General features: G+C 32.7%; 2 protein-coding genes across 2 annotated transcripts; one reads left to right on the top strand and one right to left on the bottom strand.

Annotated features, from left to right (window-relative positions):
• Nucleotides 1-1,550: 1,550 nt before the first annotated feature.
• Nucleotides 1,551-13,385, bottom strand: LOC143220333 (calcium release-activated calcium channel protein 1-like). Its single transcript, XM_076445999.1, has 4 exons — nucleotides 13,301-13,385; nucleotides 5,028-5,221; nucleotides 2,690-2,818; nucleotides 1,551-2,081 (listed from the first exon to the last, which is right to left on the bottom strand). The coding sequence occupies exons 1-4, from the start codon at nucleotides 13,383-13,385 to the stop codon at nucleotides 1,551-1,553; spliced, it is 939 nt and encodes a 312-aa protein (XP_076302114.1).
• Nucleotides 13,386-14,895: 1,510 nt separating this feature from the next.
• On the top strand, nucleotides 14,896-23,939 carry LOC143220329 (SEC14-like protein 2). The gene is made up of 10 exons (XM_076445994.1): nucleotides 14,896-14,946; nucleotides 19,097-19,169; nucleotides 19,993-20,036; nucleotides 22,221-22,338; nucleotides 22,426-22,635; nucleotides 22,947-23,027; nucleotides 23,098-23,297; nucleotides 23,392-23,534; nucleotides 23,596-23,747; nucleotides 23,824-23,939. Exons 1-10 carry the CDS (start codon nucleotides 14,896-14,898, stop codon nucleotides 23,937-23,939), a joined length of 1,188 nt encoding a protein of 395 aa, XP_076302109.1.
• Nucleotides 23,940-23,949: the final 10 nt, after the last annotated feature.

The following is a 23,949-nucleotide window of genomic DNA, read 5'->3' on the forward strand; positions in this document are numbered from 1 at the left end:
TTCTTAATAATATTTCATATATAAATAAAAAATATTTATGAAAACGAACAATGATATTAATTTACAAAACATGTACTTAGACATTGTTTCTTATATTGCTTTCCGATACAGAAATTAAAATTGACAGAAACGCTCGGATATTTTACAGATAACGGTAATAAATATGAGGGTGAATTCTTCAAAGGCAAAAAGCATGGTTACGGCACATTTTATCACATAGTTACCGGTCAACAGCAACACGGTTTTTGGACAAGCGATTTGTTTATAAATGGTACCATGTCAGATGCTGATTTTCGACAATCTGCACTTTGTCCAACCCCATATCCTATTCCAAAAGTAAATAATTACTAGAATTATCTTTGTAATTCTTATTCGTTTACTATAATTCTTGCTGATTTGTAGATGGAATTGATGATGCATATTGAGAATTCTCAAGATACTTGTAAAATTGTTGAAGATAATCGAACGAATGAATTAATTTCGACTGAACGTTTTTGTAAAAAAATACCAAAGCGTACAATCGCGAATATATGCGTGTCCGTAAACACGTGTCCTTGTTTAAATCTTGTTTTATAAATATGTATTCTTATGCTTTAAAGTAACAAATACAAAATATATCGAACTTTTATTTTAGAATATTTATTTTAGAAAAAGTACTTTAATTTTGCATGTATCTCTTTATCGAAATATGTATATACATATAAATCGTTTGTTCGCAGAAAAAGCTATGTACAGTTCAATTATCGCTTTTATAGCGACGGCAGTAACTTGATGATCAAAGATGAATATGAAAGAGGCAATAAAATAGAAAATTATTTTGCCTTTGCGTAAAAAAACTTAAAATGTCACTTGAGCATAGGATGCATTATGTGAGTAACAAATATATGAATGAAACGGAAAGAATTATTAATAATACTGCTCGAAAGACATTTTAAATATGATAATAAGTACATTCTATATGAGGTAATCACGCATTGTCCATGAAAAATAATAACCTTTATTCGCGACTGTTGCTTCTTAAAAGCTACAGTTAAGGATAAACTATACGATAGGTTTTATCGTGTATTATTATTTTTATAGGTTAAGTCGCTATACAAGAAAGGGAATGTTTCATGTCTATACATACAATTTCATTAAACGTTTTCAATAAGTGTATAAATCCCTTGTGATATGAATAATTATGGAGAACAATATATCATATCACTTGTTAAACAAAATAGGCATTCCTTTCCAAATTTATTGCACATAGATAATTTTATATGTTAGAAAGAATAAAAAAGATCAAATCTTCTTCCATATTAACTTACAGTCGGGATCTATGACATAGATTGTACATATAGAATAATAAGTCTGGTAATTTCATTACAGCTTTTTTCTTTTTTTAATATTCTCAATCTGTTTTCATCTTTTGTTTGGATTGCTTTAATATATACAACGTGTATAAATTTCATATCGCAATCTGAGCAGATCATCAGAGATTCACCACCACCACCATTAAAGGTTATCACATTTTAGAAGTAATACAGATCGTGAATCGTACTTTATTGTGTTCAGACTACATGTGTCATACCAGCGGTTTGTAGCAAATTTACACCATTCCTACCTTCAACATCGGTTGATTCTATTTGTTCCTTAAGTAACTCTAGTTCCCTTATACCAGACACTGTGACTTCGTATTTGTGAGCCACTAAGCTTCGATAAAAATGTATTGCAAACGCAAGGAAGATTATTAGTACTGGTATCAATACGATACAAGCGGACCAAGCGGCGACTTTTGAAAAGTCGTAAAACTTCACCCAACAAAGTATAGCAATTTCCAATAGGAACAATAAAAGTCCTAACAGAGTGGAAAACGCCCACGCCACTTCAATGTACCAGTGTAAACGTTCGTGTGGCGATTCGTGTACTAAGCTTATGCTATGCAAATTACAAACAGCTTCTATATTCGGTAAAATACACGTTGAAATCATTAGGGCTAACATGTGAACTGCGACTAGCAATGTAGTACACACAGCAAAGGCGATTAACATTTCTTTAGGTACTTTTGTATCGGAGTTTAATTGTACTTCCACCATGGCTACCTATGACAGAAAACGTATTTATTAATATATATTAATATATGATATTTAATAGCAGTAATTGTAATCTATGCAAATAAATTAATCACCTAAAGTAATTAATTACCTTTTACGGTTATATATAATTTGTTTCTTTTTTAAATAATTTTATACGATGTTTGTAGAGAGAATTTTTCTCATTAATAATTAGTATAATTAAATTCTAGTATGGCTATTAATACTAAGATAGATATATTCTAAGCTATATAAATCTAAAAGTAAGGACTGATGATTCTATTGTAGTTACATTTCAAGAAATACTATTAATATTAGGATGCAATAAATAAAAAATAAAATAACGAGTGACTATCCATATGATATGATGCGATTATGTTTCTTCTTGGCCTTGAGAGATCAATTGATTTTGGACAAATTATAGCCTAGAATACTTCTACTTTGTTTCGGTTACCATTGTAGAATACAATGTGAATTTACTTGAATTAACAATTTTTAAGAATAGAACACGAATTACTGATACTATAGAAGAAATTTCGTAGGAACAATATTGTTTTAAACATTGTTATTGTTACTATGGCAAGTTATATATTTTACAAGTATTCCAAACTATGTACCATGGCGAAACCAGAAAGTAGGGCAGACGTTTTACTTGATGCTTTAAGTTTCGCTCGGCTGAGCTGCAGTTTTCTCCAAGAGAGATAACCCGGTGTGTGAAGGCCATCCCCCGACTGTGACATCTTTGACTAGTTGAAAAAAGAAAGAAAGAAAAACAATACAGAGGAATTATAAATGCGAAATTTATAACGTATAAATGAATGGAAACGATTGGTTGTATATGATGTTTAATTGAGAATGATACACTAACACTTGTGACAATGCCACAAGCCCCTTGTGCAAGCACAATGACCAATTACACGATTCAATTGAGACTTCGCTTATTTACATTATCAACCAATGCAATATTACTACATTAATCTACAAAATAATTTTGTAACACGATCATAAATCAGGGTAGATAAATAATACAAATAACGAATACTAAGATACAATGAAAAACACTAAAATACTCATACATATTGCATTACTATTGGACTTACTAATTTTCGTAGGAAAAATATCGAAATCGATGAAGTTTAAACATTTTATACGCTTAACTGAAATTGTCATATAAAATATTAATGTGATATTTACAAAAATTTTTTAATAACGTTCGAGCAAATATTTAGATTTTAAACAATCTATGTTAGAGTGAATTATTTTTAAATTTTAATCACGATAGCAATTTACACGCAAGTATCCTAACTATATATATTGTTCTGAAATGTTATTTCAAAATACTGTATTTCAGGCAGCATTTCAAAATTTGTAAGAAATGTCTGTATGGACACTTTGTGAAACTTATTGTAAAAACACGGAAAAAATTACACATCCAGACATAATCCAGAGATAATTGCACATCCAGCGTTCGGATAATTGGCGCTCAACTATACAAGCACGTAAGAAGAAAGACGTACCGAAAGTAGATGGCAACGTCGGTGCCAACGGGAGAACTTGCCAAAAGTCCCGTGTAGGACAAAAAACCAACGGGTGCTGAACGAAACAAATAACAAGAAAAATTAATGAAAAACTTAGGCACAACGTAAGAAAAAAAAGTCAACTATTGATAGATTGATGAGTCTGCGGGAAATCTGGCAAGCGTAGAACAGCACAGACAAGTACCATATTACTTAATAAATCAACGAAAATGTAAGAAAATTTTCTCAATAATCGATAACGTAAATATCGAGGAATTCTTATGGAAACGAATTTTTCATTTGTAATAAATTAAACTTGAAGAAGGAAAGAGAAAATATTTTTTAACTAACTATATAATCCTTATTACATTTAAATAAATAAAACGAAGTTATTATTTTAGATTACAGTTAACCTTATGAATAGCATGCGGAATAAATTAATTCTTATGAACACTGACTTATGCGCAATATATTATATCTATTTAGTGTACGTGTGTGCGTGTGTGTGTGCCCGTATGAGCGCATGATATTTATTCCGCGCCGTTTACTCTGTTGATATAAATATTGGATATCAGTTTCTATTATTACTAGAAGTAATAATAGTAGTGTAATTTAAGGAATTCCGATTGATTTTATCGGCATACTTAAGAGTTCTGTGAAAGTTAGAGAACATCAAATTTCCTGTTTTTCGTCGACCAGTGTCATACATGTTTCTTCTGGGTAACGATCATCGACGATAATTACGAATGTCAATTTATACTTTATTTTACAATTTCCATGATTTATCAGACAAAAGCAAACCGCAAATGCATCGCGCTTAAATAAACGCCGATATACAATATCTCAGCGAATATTTCATGAATTTATTCTTATTTCAATGTAGCCTAATCTAACAGTTTCCAAACGGTAGAAATTTATAAATCAAGCTCGTTAATCTTGCATATTAAATGTTTACGTATCACGTGTAACATCAACGCTATTCACAAACAGAAGCAAAATTTAATTAAATTAAATTAAATTCTAAATTTAATATTATCATTAAATTATTAACCAATACAAATTCCAACGATGTACAAGTTACTTCCGTGTTACACGGGACAAATTGTGCAAAATATACAAAGTGTCTTGGACGGTGTATAACAGGGGAGTATCAATATTTACGTTTCAGCGATAAGATTCAACGGTTTTATTTATACACGGTATCAAGTAAGAGACAAGAAGACGACAAAGCATGCACACCATCGAGTATCATCTCGGTAAATGAAAATATAAATAAAGGGACTAATCACCGCTGGGAGAAGCGTTGTATCGTACATGAACGTATATGCGTAACGTGAAAAGACAACGAGACAATGGTATAACATTTAGCGTGACACGCAAAGAGATAAAAAGGAAACAAGCTGTAAGATTATAAAGAGGCAAGGGGAGAATTACCGACCTGACAGTCGTGGAACCGCTTATGGAAGCAGTGGCCGTTAGCGTTGCGCAGATGTGTGCTGGCCACGTGTACGTGAATCGGTAAATGCGAGGAGGGGAGTACCGGTCCGTCCTCCGCGCAAAACACTGAATTGTGTCCAGTACTCGTCGACCATTTGGACATCAGGCAAGATTCTTTCGTAGCTCTGACAAACGCTGTGACAGAAAGAAAACACGTTTTATTACGGCAACTCTCTCGTGAACTCTCGAACCAGAATCTATCGAATATGGTTTCTCTAGAGATAATTATTAAGATTAGTGTTTTACCTCACCGATTTCAACGATGGTGAAATATTATATATATATATATATATATATGATTTCGAGATATTTCTTTCCCTTATACATGTATTCTTGCACGATCCTTTGTTTCCGTGATATTCGCGAAAGACTCGCGGGTACCGTTACGCCGATGTTTACCTACATGTGAGACCGTGACAGCGTATGTGTCAGTATGTGTCTTTCGTCGTATTATATAAGTTATAAACAAACGAATTTTTTGCCGCACGAACAGAAAGTATAGCTTCGAACATTTGCGCGTGTTAACCCGTTGCACTGTGACTTAGTTACGAGAAGCTGCGGCGTTGTACAAATTTTTTACTCCAGCTAAGAAAATTGGTAATATTCCGGTATCAAGTTCATTCGTACGAGCCTGGTGAGAAATCGTGTTGATCGTTTCATCTTTACTTGGATGTATTCCACGTTAACACCGGTCGAATGACCGATAGATGGAAAATGTGAAAGAAGGGAAACTTCAAAGAAAATGGAACAATTGAAGATATTGGAAAATTTATAATACTCGTATTAAATGAAAAATTTGTAATTTAGACTATTTAGACCGTAGTAGATTTAGCGTTAAGCATTATTAATGGATCGAGCTAGTTAATGGCACGTTTTCAAAGGAAGGAAATATATAAAGAAATTATTTTCGATCAATGTGTTTCTTAACTCGAGTTTCATAATTCAATCTTCTTAATTTTTATTCGAATATTTACTATTACAGATGTATCTATTTATATATTAAATTCCATCAGACATATCATCCGTAGCCTTCGCGGATAATCAGTCAATAAAGACTTCAATGGAAGAAACTTTTTGTTCAGGTTCAAATCGGTCTGTACATAAAATACAATGCACGTGATACATGTAAATACAGGAAAATAGAAAAAAAAAAGGAAAAAAGAGTGATAAAGAAAATACGAGATTTTATTTTTAGCGTTCTGAATATCATTCTATGCTCGTTGATAGTAATCGAATAATGGATGCGCTGCACGCACAATGTTCCCTTTCATTTACGCGCCATTATATAAATGATACGTTTCCCGCGATCTTTTTCACTCGAAACGCCACGTGGAAGCTCAATGGAAACAATCTTCCTTTCGTTAAAACGATTCTGTAGTTTGTATCTCTGCTAAGATGGGTTATCGAACTCGGTGATATTATTGGCGATATTACGGTTAAAAATGTCTAGGCAGACGAAGAGATAAATAACGATCGAGATAAAAATAGTCGAAGTTAAAATTATACATCGAAAATAAAGAGTGAAAGGAGGATTATCTATCAGCGCTATCTATTATCGATATTTTTATTGAAAATCGGTATCTATTAGTACTCGAATCTAGATGTCGATTAATCGTATTTCGTTGCGTTTGTATTCGACGAAACGTGTAAATTAGAATTAACAAAAAAGAGTTTCACAGCGCGATAATAATTTGCATCTCAAGCTAGTTTTTTCGCATAACTATTCCTGCTAATTCGGCCTTGATTCGAGAAAAAAAAATCGTCGAAGGCTAGTACGAGATAAACATTCAGCGAAGAGATTCTCTTCGAAACACTTTTTTTTTTGCTCCCGAAATATAAACACGCAGAGAGCAAATTCTAAGAATGTTCCAGTTCATGAATATTAAAAGATAATTTCCTCGACGAAGTATTGCAATAATATTTGAACCGTGTTATATCCGACTGGAAAATATAGTATCGCGATAATTAATCGTCGGTAACTGTTATTTTACTGATACGTAGGAGTACGATATAAAACGGCAATTAAAAACCAATTTTCCAAGGAAGACGCAAATTGCATCTGATAAAAGAATACATTAGATAGGCTATGTATATGTTCGGAGTAACGAAGTAAAAATGAATATAAAAATTTTCGTTCAATATTATTCCAGTCGCTTATTCCATGTAATTATGTTTCAAGAACAGTATAGAAATCAAACGCATACCAATTACACTAAGCTAAAAATAAAAGAAAGACGCTCTTTTGATCGAATTTTTCTACAACTAATTCGAAATTGGATTTTATATATATCTATTGGCCTCTTTTTATAAACGAAGAAGAAAAAGAAAATAACCATAACAAATTATCTACTTTGCCATTGGGTATGTTGCAACTAATATAGTTCAGAGATACGTGCCAATATCACTAAAAATACAGGGACTGTAGAATGCGTAGAGAGCTTGCTCTTACGGCTCGTGTACGAAATTAAATTGCGATTAAAACAGCCGAGAAACAATGATTGTCATCGTCGGTAAGAAATGATTAGCTTTGTTTGGTATATTCAACAGATACATCGCTCTATTATGCACGAGGCTAACAAATACCCGGGAACTTTGCGACAGCACGTTCGTATGAGCTATGAATACTAAAAGAAAAAAAAAAAAACTTTTTCTCTTCCTGTTGAATTATTGTTTACAATATAAAACGGATATTAGTAAAGTAAAAATGTCCCGTATAAATATAACATAACTGTGAATACGTAATATAAGAACTATTACGACATAAGATATAAAAAATTGGATAAAATTGACAGTAAATTCTTAATACAGATTAGATTATAAATTAAGTTGCAAAGAAAAAGAGGAAAAAACGTGTAGATGTGATTTAAAAACCGATTAGCCTGATTAATTATTATTCAGTATTTTAAGAAAATAAAGATATATGAATCAATTGTAAATGTGCAATTGTATTTACCATTTTGGGGGCGTTTGGAGGAGTGTGTGGTTCAACGCGCGAATTCATGGAGATCAACGTTTGCACTTTTCACAAACTATAAAGAAATGAACAGGTAGGACCGGGTAAAAAAACACTTATAGAAAAAATAAACCAGTATTTAATCTAACATTAGGATAATGAAAAACCTCGTACATAACCAAATGACATCGGCGAAAGGCATCAGTGTACTGAATAAGAACGCCGCGACATGGCATCAACGAATGTTAACGACTAACGTCGAAACGAGCCGACGATCGCCGAATCACTTCAGCCATCTGTAGGTAAGTCAGATCAACTGAATTTACAATTCAGCAATATAAATTCGAGCCACTCGTTCTTATTTTCTTTCTTTTCAATCTTAAACTTCAAAGATATTTCATTTAAACGCAACTTTAAATACACTCTTTTATGAAGGTATTACAAGATCTGTCGTATACACTCGATTCAAAGGTTAAATCGAAAAAATCGAGTCCAATCTTGCAGCAATAACGGTCGAGCTTTGTTTACATTGCACGTGTACATCAAAGAACGAGGATATAAACTAGCATTCCACTGCTAAAATATACGTGTCGTTTTGTTAACCGGTCGTAAGTAATTTTGGTACCTTTAATTTAGTAACTATCGAGATTCATAAAATTGATAATAAAAAGACGTACTAACAATGATTGTAAATTACAGTAGGAAAATAACTCGTAATGGAGAAATTTGACAAAGCTTCGGTACGAAATACAAGACTCACGTTGAAATTACAGATGTGCAAGAATTTTCAACCGGGATGCGAAATGGTCCTGGTTGGTAGATAATTTTACTTATGGGCTTTTCCTCGTGGCAAGTATCCAGGACATAGCCATTTCCATCGAGAAGAAACGCGTCGTTCGCAGTCATGGTCAGGGCACCCCTAGCCTACTTGCTGCATTGCTACTGACTGGTCTATTTAAAACCTGATCCCTACGGTGAAAATTCACTTTGAGGAAACCGTTCAGTTATTTTGCGGCCTCGCTTTAACCGGTATTAGGAACCTGGTCATGTGTTGGGAGATCACTAGTCGTAAACAAATGTGATTCGCTCAAAGAAAATGGTATTTTCTTTAGTAATTCTCGTGAATTTTACATCGCATTAACAGGTAATTTTTTTTATACCGCTATTTAGTAAATAATTGATGATTTATTATAATATTTACTACCGGTATTATTTTCAATTATTTTATTGAGTATCTATTATTTGCAGATATTCTAACTGTAGCAAAGGTTCTACTTCTTTGATTTAAAACAGACTGCTAGGAAAGCAAGTTTAACTTATCGTAATTTAAAGCCGTTTCAACTGAAAGATTGATTACCTCAGGAATACCTTAAGTCTAAAATACGATCTAGATTCGTTTTAAGCATTTTGGTAATAATACGGAAAAATATTTTAGACGTTATATACACATAAAATTGATTTAATTAATTCTAGCAATCGTAAGATTTTTCGAACAAATTACTCACATTTACACCATAGGAGAAGATAAACTCGATTGCTTATGAAACCTATAATAAAAATGCGTATCAATTAAGAATTAATTAAGACAAATGAGACAAGATATTTCGCAAGAGCGAAATGTTTCCATACCATAGTTAAAAGAGTTAATTAGTCGACAATGTGGTACGCGTAAAGATTAATCGTAATAAACTACATCGAGTTGTAACGTGCATCATCTCGGAACATGATTGGCCTAGAATTTTAATTAATAGCATCACTTGTTTGCAAGTCGCCTATCCGTTACAGAATTTCTATAAACTCTCAATGGTACCACGGACCGATTCTTTATTTGTGCTGCTGAGATTAAAAGAATCCATAATGTCGGAAGTTCTTATAACCAGAGTTCGCATGTTCACAATAGCCTATTCGTGGTATCCTGTTATTATCTGGGAATCGTCGAATTTATGTTGTTTTGTGTACCAGTTTGTTTTACGAGATATTAGAATGGCGCAAACAGGATCTGAATAACTTTACGTTTCAATTTTTTTAAAAGAATTTTATATCGTAGTGAAACAAGAAATTGTGATATAATGGTATATAAAGAAAGTACACGATAACGAATACGTAACATGTGATACCGAAGTGTAATAAAATAGGAAAATTATATATAAAAATAAATTACAAAAGAAAATTATGCTATAATGCAATATAATGAAATTATGGAACAAGGAAGCTATTGTCAATAATAATATTCATTCACTTCAGGTCAGAATAGAAATTAACATAAGCATTAATAGTCACCAATAATTTAAAGCAAATATGTGATTAGTAACGTAAACAATTTGTTAAATGAAAAATGTATCAAACAGCAGCAAGCAATATAATATTTTGTCAACGCTGAGACGAAGAAAAATAACAGGAAAAATTTTTATAACGGTTATCTTTCTTCTTCATCTTCATCTTCATTTTTCATCTTTCCATCTTCAAACAAGCGATTAAAAATTCCACTCGAGTTTTAGTTAAATAAATTCTATTATTTATTCTAATCGTAACATCGAATTAAAACAAGTTCTAATATTGAAGTTATTCGATACTTAAATACATAGGGCTAAAGAAAAAAAAAATTCCAGAAGTGTAAAAACACACCGTGTCTAATCTTATACAATGCATAAAAGTAAAAAAATAAATTGTCAATTCACGAATTACTTACTAAAATTATGTTCAGCTCGTCGTCGAGTTTCCATAGTAATAATCAGTATATAATATAATCTACGGATTCCAAATATTTATACCATTAATAGTTTTTCAGAACTTCTTACCAGAAATCACTTACAAATGCAAAAAAAACCGTCTGTATTCTTCCTCGAGCGTGAAGCAGTATTTTTTTTTTGTTATCGTCACTACCCGCGATTCAACTTTATCATGATATCGGTAAACGAGACTAAGCTAGATATGCAATGCTATAAATTTATTCTCATCGTGTTAGTAGCTTCTGTTTCTATAATTATGATTACAGTTAGATTATATTACAATGATTAATTATGATTTCTACAATAGTGAAAATGAAATATGGATTTATAATTGTTAACGGATGAAAATAATATATGGATGAAAACAGATTGCATACGTTAGTCGGCACTGGTATCACTGTAGCACTGAATCGCTTCAATAAATTATATTTATTGTCATCAGTTTAAACGAGAACGTGTTCCCCACTCAAAGCGAGAATCAAACATGAACACGCCTTTTCGTATGCAGATGGACGAACACGGAAAGACATGGAGGAACAAAGAAGCCTAACGAGAGTAACGGAAAGAAGGAATCCGATGTCATTAGGTTTTGTTGTACATACTTGACCAGCCACCAGCACGGCATGGAGTGTCCTGTTGGAGTGAGGTCGAGAGAAGGGTACTTTAGAAACTTGATTTTCTTACCTTTCTATATTTTCCCTGGCCCAGTGTCGCCCAAAATATAGATTCTCCGAAATTATGTTTTACGTGTAAAAAATTCTATAATATTATACAGTTTCATTATATACGAATATAACGAACATTATATAATTTCATTACAGGTCGTTGACTTTTTACGTTTATTACAAAATGACAGTACATCAAATCCGTTTATTACGGGTTTATAAACGCAATTTATTATAAATATGCAATAACATTAACGCGCATAAATTAGTAAGTACTGTTTAACAAAATAATATGTACGAATTAAAATATTTAAACCTGAAAAATATACGAAGATCGTATAAAAGTTCGTTTTTCTTTTTTCTAGCATTAAGGATATCAAGAGAAAGAGAATGTTTTTTTTTTTTTTTTTTTTAAACGAACAGTAAGAAGTGTTTCAGGTCATTGGCTTTAAGGTATAAACATAAACGTGTATACATGGCTTCGTTTCCGCGAAAAACCTTGACTCAATTTTCTACATTTAATCGTATGTTCTTAGACACGAATTTCTTACGTAATTCAAAGGTATGACTTCCTTTAAGACTAATTTTCCGCTCAGTGCATTTTCAGATAAAAAAAAAAAGATGAATAGAAACACGAAAAAGACAAAGATTATATTACGTATTATGTAAGGATGAAAATTCATGTATTTATTTAGTTGCCTTCAACAATGTAACAGAACGTTCTACTTAACGTCTTATGAATGAAATAGCATGTCAATGGTTTGATGAATAAACATAAGGTAAAAGAAGCAAAGATAAGTAGAATAAATGACGTAAATAAATGAAATCTGAATATGAAAAATAATTTAATGAAAAGTAAAATTTATCCTATTACAGTATTAACTATGATCTACTACAATAATAATTTTTTGTTATATTATAATGCACAAAAAATTGATAATTTTGTGAGGTTAGGTTTCAGGTAGAAGAAATTATTGGAAAGAATAACATATAAATTGTAATAAACGAATAATTTCGGTGAGAATATGATTAAAATTACTAAATGTATTTTCTAATAATATTGTAATTATCGTAGTCGGTCATACAATTAAAATATATCACTTAGCATATAAAATAATTTTAAAGATTTACTTACTCGATAAGATTCTGACAGCGGTGAAATTTGGTTAACCTCGATACCGGTGAATGTATTCTGTCGTATGATATATTTCCTTGTAGTATGCCGGCATAAATCGCCGATAACGTATGGTTTGTAACAAATCTGCATTCTTTGATGCAGGCGCGATTGAATGACGACGATCACATGAATCACTATCTCGTTGCTAATTAACCAGAATACAAGTTTTAAGATTGATAATGTTGTATTTATTTAACGAAAAATGATATAGGAATTTGCACACAACTTATCAATTTACACCATAACTGCAGGTGCGCGATAACTCGAATGCGAGAGATCGATCGAGGTCTAGTCCGGTGACAGTCAATATTTTTGCTAGATAATGAGAAAACCCCTCAACAGATGGCGTGCTCGCTGCCTCGAAATGGCGGCACGGAATTTAATTTCGGTTCCCCCTCCACAAGCTGATCCGCAAATTGCTTATATTAGAATTATGCCTCTATATAAATAAATACGATGTTCGCAAATCCGAAATTATCAAAGCTAATAATATATCGATATATAACAGAAACTGATCTACTTAATCGTCTGATATATAGTTACTGAAGTGGCGTATTAAGAGGTTACGTTCAAATTGATATACAAATTTAAATAGAGATATATTTTCGATGATGTTACGTCGCAATCGTGCAAAGTAATAAAGTAACCACACAAAGCTGTCAAACGGTATCACGTCGTAGAATTACTCACAAACTCGCGTGTATTCGAAATGATCCAATCCGATACTGCATGGTTTCCCGTGTATGCTGTAATCCGTGGAAGTAGAGGAACTCATATCTTGGTACGCAGTCAAATATTTTTCGTTCGATCAACGAACACTGTTGCAACTGATTTTCGACTGATTTATGCTTTCGTAGAGTAAACTTGGACACAAACGAGGTAAGTGGTGGGATGTACCGTGGCACGGTAGCGCCGGCATCGTGAACATAGCCAGAACAGAACCGTATCATTCTTTGAGTGCCAGTCAGCGCGCAACATTCATTTTTAGTAGGGAATTGGCTCTCGAACTGGTGCGCGGTCGCAAGGACCGCAAGAGACACCTGTTGCACCATAAAGAAAGCCGGCTACCGCGAAACACGAACGTAACAACGATGCGAATTATCTAAATGTATTTGTGTGTCAAGTGACAACGTGATTCATTGCTGATTTTCATTTGGAGAAGAGCAAAGTTTTTTTCAAGAGGAACAACAAATTGATTTACCTTGGTAATGTCTTTTTTCATACTTCGAAAAAATACCATTTAATCGTGATTGCGAGATCAAACCAGTTCAAGCTAATTTATTCGATTACAACACACGACTCGTCGTAGGAAAAGTTGGAGTTTTAATTAAACGATATTTACTATATATATATATATATATATATTTTTAGCGTTGTGATTTGATAGTACGTAAATAAGGTGATGCAAAATTCTGATTTAAAATTGTCTATATTTTTAAATGCTTCTTAGATGCTTCGTTCTTGGTTCGCCTTAAGCTTTATCCTACTAACATTATACGGTTATTCACGCTGTGTAACAGTAATTTCGCACCATTTACGGATAAATCTGCAGCGTCGCTAATTACAAATTAAACATACGAGTAAATCTTTTTTCCTACTTTTCTCTATGCTTTTTCATATTTTACATCTAATTCATAGGTCTGATTATATTATAATATTTAATCGAACAATTAACTTTAATTTCTTCTTTAAAGAATACACAAAAAGAGGTATTATAAAAGGTACATTTATTCTTGTTTATAAAAAAAATTATTCAATAAGATCGTACAGTAATTATACGTTTGTTAAGAATTTTTCTTCCTTTTCACGGAGTCTATAAGCGTGCTGCAAGGAAAAACAGACGCGTTATATTGTACAACTTGTAGATACAAATTCCACGAGACGAGCAAACGTTGCTGAAATGCAATACGACCCCATCATCGAGCGCATAATAATGAACCGATTATCATACGGCAAAGCGTGGACATCTATTACGTTAAAGCCATAATAACGTTCCGCTTCGTTTTGCTTTCTACGTTGCGTTACTTCAAATTTCGTAACTGATTATTTTCTATTTTCAGCAGCTGTTAAAAATCAGCGGAAGATAAAAATCTTGTATGACGACACGCCGTAGAAATTCCGTATATTTGGTCGATTAAGGCAAAAAAAAAAAAAAAACAAAAGAAAGAAGCAACTGTCAAGGATAACAAGAGAGAAAAATACATTGTACGTGAAACGGCAGGAAGGAAAGAAGACGTTCAACGAGAGTCGAGAATCGCCAAAAGACTTATAGAGAGGAGACAAGGATGTTGAAAGTAGTGGGATTGGAGGATAACCAACGACTCGCATTGATGAAAGTAAGTCAACGGTTCGATTCCATAGAACGCGCATTACAGGGTCAGGGTCACTGCTGCTTCGTTCCAGAAAAAAAATATTAAAAACCTATTCGACCAACTTCGTATTAAAATTATCTGTTAAACAAAGACGATAGAGCGAATAAATTATTACCGTACTATAGCGAGTAGACATTAGAAAGAGAAAAATGCTAGAAATATAGCACAGGTGCTGTTTGTTTGCTACTAACCTTTTAACCGGAAGATCCAAGCATCCAAAACGCACTCTGCATTGCATACAATAAATTGTTAAAGATGAATTATTTCGCTGTACCTACAACAAATGTAAATTACCGTAATTTACATGTTATCAGATTATTTTGTAATAAAAAGGAAATTCGGAGAGAAATATTCATACGATAAATAAGTAAATCACTTAAGTGAAGATTGATTTTATCGAGTAGTATGATCGACATGAACGGAAATAACCGATATCGTGGGGACAATAAGAAAACAAGCGAAGAGCTAGAGAGAAAAAACAAGGAATGTCATAAATTTAATAAACAAAATCAATTTTTGAGATCCTATTGTTGAAGAAATAAGATATAATGAATTTGCGAATGAAAATGTACACCTAAAATCGCTAAATAGAGACTTCCTATTTTTTCCCTTTATTCTTCAAATTATGTATCGAGTTTACCGTAGTATATTATGAGTTGGTTCGTAACATGTCTTTAAAAGTGCTGGATAAACGTTATCCAATGACAAATTACTCGTCATTTCCGGTTCTGTGATGCGATTTGTCTTGCTCACTGAATTTGTCACATTTGAAATATGGTCCGGAGGTTTATTGCCAGATGTATTTTTCATAAATTTCTTTATGCACGCGTATTTAAATTCTATGATTAACTATTTAATATATACTCGGACAAGCGTTAAGATTGATTACATTAACGGAATGTATCGGATATGTTGGTTGAAGTAATCAAGGAGTTAATTGAAATCACGGTTCATGTTTGCTACATTACAGCACGATTAGCATAGTAATACTTTTATTAGATGTCCCACCTTTGTTACACGTCAGAATCGTTAAGGATATACCATCAATAAGCAGTAAAGTTAGCAAAGGAAACGATAGGTTATTTCCAATCGTTTATGTAGAAGGATAACACGGAAATTAAATCCAGAAAAAAGCATAGCACTTTTTCATTGTGACTCGAATCATAAGAACTTCAACGCTGATGGGTTGCAAAGGCTTGAAGGCCAGTTTAAATGCCTTCATTAGCAAACGGAAGTTTAAAAGAAATTTCTCGACATGCACGACGAGTACGAATTAATATCGGTGTACAATTAAATGGAACAAAGAATGTAAACTTACGGAAAACTGTATAGTTTCTACAGCAAAGTTTCCGTACTTCCATAAATACAAAAAGAATGAAAAAGAACGAGGAAAGAAATCGATTGCTGCATATGCAAATTTGCGAGTAAAAGTAAACAAACAGCATTATTAAATATGCAAAAAACGTTTGTAGTAACGAAGAAGTTTATCCTTGATACTTTGTAAATACCAGGAACGCGCAGATGTTCATTTGACGATGTCATTTTTATAAGGAAGTTCAAAGATGTTTTTGATAGGGTATAGTTTCATCCTTCTATTCCGTCTTCGTAACATAATTACTATTTTTCTTCTTCGATCGTTTCAGCGTAATGACAACCCTTGGTTACCATTCACTGCAGTGTGTTCAGCTAACGAATTATCAGAGTCCACGGTTCAGTCTGCTGTTTCCTATATTCCCTTCAAAACTTTCATTCCATCGCCGCTGGCAGTGAACATGTTTTTTTATCACCACTTTCGTTGCTCGAAAACGTGTCATTATCCGATGGATTTCACCGAATGAAAACCGCTTTATCACCGAAAGGAGACTATGTATACACTGCTTCCGTCAGTGGCGATTTCTTTTTTGAGAGTCGCTAAATCTATCCGCACTTTAAATAACTCCAGGTCCTTTCCTCGTGAAAGACAATCCTTTCTACACCTTTACTTACCTCTGCATAGAATGTTTTATCTACAACACACTTTCAAGAGGAAACAATCTCCCTGTGTAAAACGGCACTTTCTTTACCCTGCCATTACACATACAAACAAGACATTGTGTGAGATTAGATGTATATACGTATAAAATACTTCCTTATCTCTTCACTAAAACCGTTTACGCACCATTGTGTAAATCGGTTTCGTTAATTTCCTCAATTCTATAGTATTCGAAATTGCTTATCAGATACGCTTTATTAATCTAACGAATTGAAAGAATAACCGATATTAATCTTTATATTAAAGCTGTAGAAAATTATATCGAGTATATAATTAGTAGACAAAGAATCGTTTGCATCCTTTTTTGTGGCGAATTATTACCGTTATCGACGTTAAATTTATTCGATTATTTTTATATCTTCTTTTCTATTTTTATTTATTTCTATTTCTATTTTATTTTTATTTTTATATTCTTCTTTTCTCTTAAGAAATCTTGACGATAGGTAATTAATCTTAATAATTAATCTTAAAATTATTTTCTACTCTGTGTTATTCTATATTAATTCTTCCCACGAGGGTTAATAACAGAGAACTTTCGTTGTTGATCGATTTAAACTATCGCACAAAATCGAGCTATTTCGCCTATTGATTCTGTACAAACGTTTCACTCGGAAAATCCGGTAATTGCAGTAATCGCGAGAAGCGTGAATGAGTAATATACAGGTCATAGAAAAAGAATAACTGTCGTATTTCTCGTATCAAACTATTACAAAGGAAAAAGACGCATAATTGGCGCAGAAGTTGATCGTCGATCGCGTGATCTTTTCACTTTTCCTTTTTTCACTTCTCTTATCTATTATTATTAACGAGGTAATAATACGTTAATATTTTACTTATTTTCAAGATATTACGATGGTATTGCCTGGATATGATTTAATCCTAGAATTTTTACAATGTACGCATATTAAAATGAGGCAGTAATATATTCAGTGATCCCCAGAGAGAGAAAGGTCACGATAGAATTTTAATTTTCATTGTAGTCGATGAACCGTGAAAATCAGGAATTTAATCGAGCGGAATTTTAGGAAATTTCGGACGCAAAATTTCAGAAGACGAAAGGAAATATAAAATCAGAGCGTTGATCGGGAGTTTGATACGTGTCGACGTATCATTGACCGGTATTTCGGTTACGAGTAACCGGATTGGTTTGACCCGCTGAAAAACCTGCGTGAAAGTAAACACGAGTAGTTTTGTAAATTGTGCGAAAGAAAATGTTCAGGTACATTTATGTTGGGGCGTAAAAAAAATTCATTGGCCAATTTTCCAGGAAAATAGTTTAGTTTCACTACGAGCTATAAAGAAAGGTATGATAGAACAAATCTGCAAAGTATTCAATACTGTATCGGCAGGTAAATGGACAGGCGTATATTTTATTTTTCAAAGTAAACTAAGATAGAACAAATCTTCAAAGTATTCAATACTGTATCGACAGGTAAATGGAGAGGCGTATATTTTATTTTTCAAAGAAAAGTATGATAGAACAAATCTTCAAAGTATTCAACACTTTATCGACAAGTAAATGGACAGGCGTATATTTTATTTTTCATCTTTTTACTGTATCGTGTAAATATAGTACAACGTAACATTGTTCCATAATTTGTTCCTATAGTTCTTTATTTTTATTTATATACTGCGAACACCGTGCAATTCAATTTTTGTTATACATTATTATCCAAAAATTCCAAATCATCCTCGTTTCATCAAGGAATTTCATTATAATTCCACTGCTCGCATTCTAAAATCTTCAGACATCCCACAGAATTTCAGGCGAGTGGAATCTTTTTTCCTGAGAATCGACGTCACGAGTATAATTAAGAGTATCGATGCTTACTGAATTCGGAATTAACGTTTTCAGGAATGCGACGAATAAAAAATTACATATTCCCGTTTATAAAACTTACAGCTAGCATGGAATACTATGAGATAAGTTTGATTGCAAACTGGAATTTTCTTATACTATCGCGAAAGGTTTAGAATCCTGTAGAACGTTAGAATGAACACTACACATGTTGCAAAAATTTTCAAGTAAAAGGCCACTAGATCTTGCGTAATCGACTAATTTATACGAACTTCTGGTTTCAGTTTAGGCGGGCAGTTCAAGATATTCTGAAGCAACCGCATCATGACGATAACTTTCTACTACGTTGGCTCAGAGGTATGAGTTTCTGTAATTTATTGTAACCATTTACGTGATTTCTCAACGTTATACGACGCTAAATGCGTGTACGCTATATAAATCCCGAAGAAAACGTATCAGCCTGATATTCACGACCAACCGCGCTTGGATCTTCGTGCCTATTCACTTTATTGTGTTCAACGTGGTTTCCTGACGATTATTCCTTTCAAGATAGCTTCTAGAGCTTCATTGTAGCAGTTGCATCCAATTGACAAGCGCAAAGTTAACCACATGATCATCGTAGAAGAAAATCTATCCTAAGTTATGCAAGATAATATTCTGTTTTGAAACTTTTATACCAGTGAATCGTAACTCGATATACGTTTACGTAAATTCTCCCGCTGTAAGGAGAATTTGCAAAAAGAGGTATACATTGGCAAAAACGGTGTAACGTTTACTATGCAAACGAGGATTAATTACTCTGACGAAATATGTGGAAAAAGATTGTTATATAAAGTGTAAGGTTTCTTAGTCTGTATCGATCATAAAACACTTGGAAAAATAGAAGAAATGTCTCTGAAATTAATAGAGAATGTAATATACTTTGACTAGGATATCGAGTAAAATTGAATACCGGAAACTTCTAGGGAATTTCTTAGAAATTCTGCGCAACAGAACCAGGAAACTAATACCGGAAGAAGAACGCTCATTTAGTCAAATATTATTAACTTCGTACGCCGTGTAAATATAGGCTCTTAAAGTTTAAAGATTTAACATAAATATTCTAGACATATTTCGTATATTTGTTAAATGTTCTTAATATTTAAAAACTGAAATTAACTGAAATTAATGTGATTTTCAGCAAGAAAATGGGACGCGGTTGCAGCGGAGAAGATGCTGCGCGATGTGAGTTGATCTTAATACTATTATTAATTACTAGTCACCTATTTCTTTTCCTTTTTTTTCCTACAAGTCGGTAAAATAATCCAGACCCATGGGAGTCGAATAACAAATAAACCTCTTTGTTTTAAAGAAAATCCTTTTGAAAGGGGGACACAACTTCGTTGGAACTTGCGCTGTACTTTCACATATTTCTTATGCGTTTCATCTTACACAACGAAAAAAATCACTTGGTTAAACCTTTAAACCGGAAAAATGATTAAACCTCGTTTAATTAATTCGAAAATCTTATTTTCCGTAAGTTGATCATATTTTTCTCATTTTTCACACCTGCCGCCCGTTACTTTCTGTCTGTTCTAGCAAAGCTTAACACGTTCCTAACTTGATTATTAGAATATATTAGATAGAGGTATTAGAATATACCGTGAACTTGCTAAAATTGTTTTATTTTTCGCGAACATGAATTCAGCCGCGTTTTCCTCGGTATTTTCTCATCTAGAGATCAACTGTTGACTATTCCATGGATCAGGTATCCACCTTTCGCGGTTGCCACTTCGCAATTCCAATAGCGGCGAATTTAACCGAGAAAGTCTCAAGAAACGTGTTTCACGATTCTTTGAAATTTCGCGGTCTTATGGCTGCAAAGCGTTAATTAAGTGTACGGAGATGTGCTCTGTACGCTCTACTGATCAGAATAGCAAAAAAGAATCATTTTTTTCACACGTTATACATCTTTCACCGTTTCAGATGCTTTACAAACATGCTTTTAGCTTTCAAATTCTCTCTGCTGTGTTGTTATAACTATAAATTACGTTATAACTAAAAGTCAAATTTTGAGTTATTTCTAAATATTACTTTTCTTGTTGTAAAAAATACGAAAAAGGTTAATACGAATATTAACCCTTTGCAGTCAGCAGTATCGTAGTTACTTTTTTGTACAAGAATTTAAAGTCAATATATAGATATCAAAGCGCACGGTATTTGTTAAAACCGATTTGTTGCGTTTAATACTACTTATAACACGTAAGAATACAAAATTTAAAATCTCTGTAATGTTCTAAAGTCGACTTTTACGATTTAAAAATGTCCCTGTAACGGGGACAACGACCGCAAAGAGTTAAGATTTTTCCACTGTTATTTCCCAAATATTATTGATAACATAAAGAAATTCATTTATTTATAATTGAAATATATAATTGACTTTGATTAAATCTTTTTATTTTTGGATTGTATTTATATTATTCTTAAAATACAAGCGTAATTCATGTTATGCGAAAGAAAGATTTGTTTGAACTTAAGAAGAGGCAGTAAGATCAATTTCTACTCTAAGCTGCCAAGCAAAGAGAGAGCAGAATGAACTGTTTGCGACGCAAACAGCTGCAATATTTTATACTTTTATGTTATTTAACCTACTTTTCTTTCTTTTCCTTTCTTCTTACGCGTGTAAACTTGTAGGCAAACCGTGGGAAAGAACAGGTTTCATTTAATATATTTAAAATATACGCGGAGACGGTGATTAAAATTTTTTATCTCCAAGCGTAACTCGTAAAATAAGGAACTCGACACTCGATACGATAATGTAATACTACCTGCATTATGACATTATCGGTTTCTACGATTAACGACATTCATAAATACGAAACGTTCTACATATTCGCTTGAGTAGAATTCTGGATATTGCAACGCGTTGGTTGCAGTTATGTTTTCCTTTCTCTTCGTACGGCAAACATGAAATCAAATTTCTCAACTCCACCTTTGATTAATACCTTTGGATAATTCCCGAACACTAATAGGAATTGTTAAAACATTTTTCAGATCTTAAACCGATTATTTTACTGAAATTACAATTACTCGTTGAATCTTTTGATTCTATGATATTAATTCTATTATCCTTAATTGACGATGTATCGAAACACGTGCATAAAATTGCTTTCGAAGTATCTTTGTACTACAGCAATTCCTGTTGTAAGATTTTCAACCCGGAAATTTTTTTTTTGAGGTAAAAAAAGTATGAAATATATAAAATATGAAATTTACAATTTTTAAGCATTAATCCAAGTGCTCAAATCGTAACGATGAACGTTTAAAACTGCAATTATAAAGCACCTTTACGTTTAACTATGTAATTGTTATATTTAATATGTATATAGTACATTTATTCTAGAATTAAAAAGTTAAACGATTTTTTAGTCGATAGAGTGGCGAAAGCAATGGGAGGTTGAAAAGTTAGCTGAATGGAATCCTCCTCAAATTTTGACTGATCATCTACCTCACGGTCTATGTGGTTTTGACAACGATGGAGCCCCAGGTAAACCTTTTCTTTCACTATCTTAAAAAGATAAACGAATTTATAAATATATAAACAATTGAATTAATAATTCAAATATTCTTACAGTAATCGTCGTATATTTCGATGCCCTGGATATTTATGGTATTTTGCACGTAGTTTCACGGCGAGACATGATACGAATAACTATAAAACATCTTGAAGAATATTTAAAAATATGTAGAGAGCAAATGTTGAAACACGGTCCTTCAGCTGGCCAGGTGGTTGTAATTTTTGACATGCAGGGTTTCAATTTGAGACAATACCTTTGGAGACCAGGTAAATTGACATCGATTTCGTAATCGTTTAATGATTACATAAATTATTTAAAATATTTATACTCCATCCTTTAAGTGCTGTTACAAGATAACGGCTGATTTTGGACGCTTACGTGATTATGGCGCATAAAAAGTAGGATATAAAATAACGAATCGCTTACATAAGATCGACGAGCATTTTGTGCAATGGATTCGTAAGAAACGAACCAGTGATGTAACTCTTGCTAAATCAAAGACGCTTTCATCGTGTACCGATCAATAAATTCTTCGTTAAAGGGAAAAGTTGATGATATCTTTCATATTATTTTTCAGCTGGAGAGGTTGTAATTACTTTAATTCAAATGTACGAGGCTAATTACCCGGAGATTTTAAAGACCTGTTATATCATTAATGGTACAATTTTATATGCTAAGCATAATCGTACGACGTCAGCGTATAATAATACAATTGTATCATCTTGTAGCGCCGAAAGTTTTTGCATTTGCATTTTCCGTTGCGAAGAAGTTTATGAATGAATACACTCTATCGAAGATTCAAATATTCAAAGCCGATCCTGTAAAATGGCAAGCAGCCATATTCAGTAACGTTCCCAGAGACCAAGTTCCTGCTTATTTTGGAGGTACTCTTAAAGATCTTGATGGGAATCCAAAATATGGTACTAAGGTAAAGGAATAAACGAAAGATTAAGTCATTTCCAAAGTTTGAACAAATTTTTATCAAATTTTTTAACTTGTATAAAATTTGAATCTATGCTTAGATTTGTCTTGGTGGAAAAGTTCCTAAAGAAATGTACGTAACTAACACGGAAAAAGATAGAGAGAACTTTACGACGATTATGATTAAGAAAGGTACAAAGTTGGAGCTCGATATGGTAGCGACTGAGATGGGGTCTTTACTAAGGTATAAAAAAAACCGTACATTAGTCGCAATGATAATTTTCTAATTATGTAAATAATTATAGTTGGGAATTTCGAACTGAAAATCATGACATCAAATTTGGTATTGTGAGGAAAGATAACAGTGGAACACAAAAAGAAGTGATACCTGTTCGACGAGTGGCTGCTCATCAATTAGACGAGATTGGAATTCTGACTTGCGAAGTACCTTCTACGTGTGAGTAAATCTACGTGTATATGATCGAATCATAAAAATATCAAAGTTAACACATTGGAAATTTTATCTGTTTTAGATTCTGTTATCTTCGATAACACATATAGTATTATGAGAAATAAGAAAATCCATTATTCTGTAAAAATTATACCACCATCAGAAACACAAGAAATAACACCTGAACATTATAATTAGTATATAAAAA

This window comes from Lasioglossum baleicum, unplaced genomic scaffold, assembly GCF_051020765.1.
Source record: "Lasioglossum baleicum unplaced genomic scaffold, iyLasBale1 scaffold0778, whole genome shotgun sequence".
NCBI classification, from domain to species: Eukaryota; Metazoa; Arthropoda; class Insecta; order Hymenoptera; family Halictidae; genus Lasioglossum; species Lasioglossum baleicum.

Excerpts from the sequence above, each read along its gene's own strand:
- LOC143220333 (XM_076445999.1), bottom strand. The coding sequence starts at position 13,385 with ATGAGTTCCTCTACTTCCACGGATTACAGCATACACGGGAAACCATGC. Across the intron at positions 5,222-13,300 it reads TTTCGAATACACGCGAGTTT|CGTTTGTCAGAGCTACGAAA; the intron begins GTGAGTAATTCT and ends TTTCTGTCACAG. Across the intron at positions 2,082-2,689 it reads TACTTTCTGGTTTCGCCATG|GTAGCCATGGTGGAAGTACA; the intron begins GTACATAGTTTG and ends TTTCTGTCATAG.
- LOC143220329 (XM_076445994.1), top strand. The coding sequence starts at position 14,896 with ATGTTGAAAGTAGTGGGATTGGAGGATAACCAACGACTCGCATTGATG. Across the intron at positions 22,636-22,946 it reads ACAATACCTTTGGAGACCAG|CTGGAGAGGTTGTAATTACT; the intron begins GTAAATTGACAT and ends ATTATTTTTCAG. Across the intron at positions 23,535-23,595 it reads GAGATGGGGTCTTTACTAAG|TTGGGAATTTCGAACTGAAA; the intron begins GTATAAAAAAAA and ends AAATAATTATAG.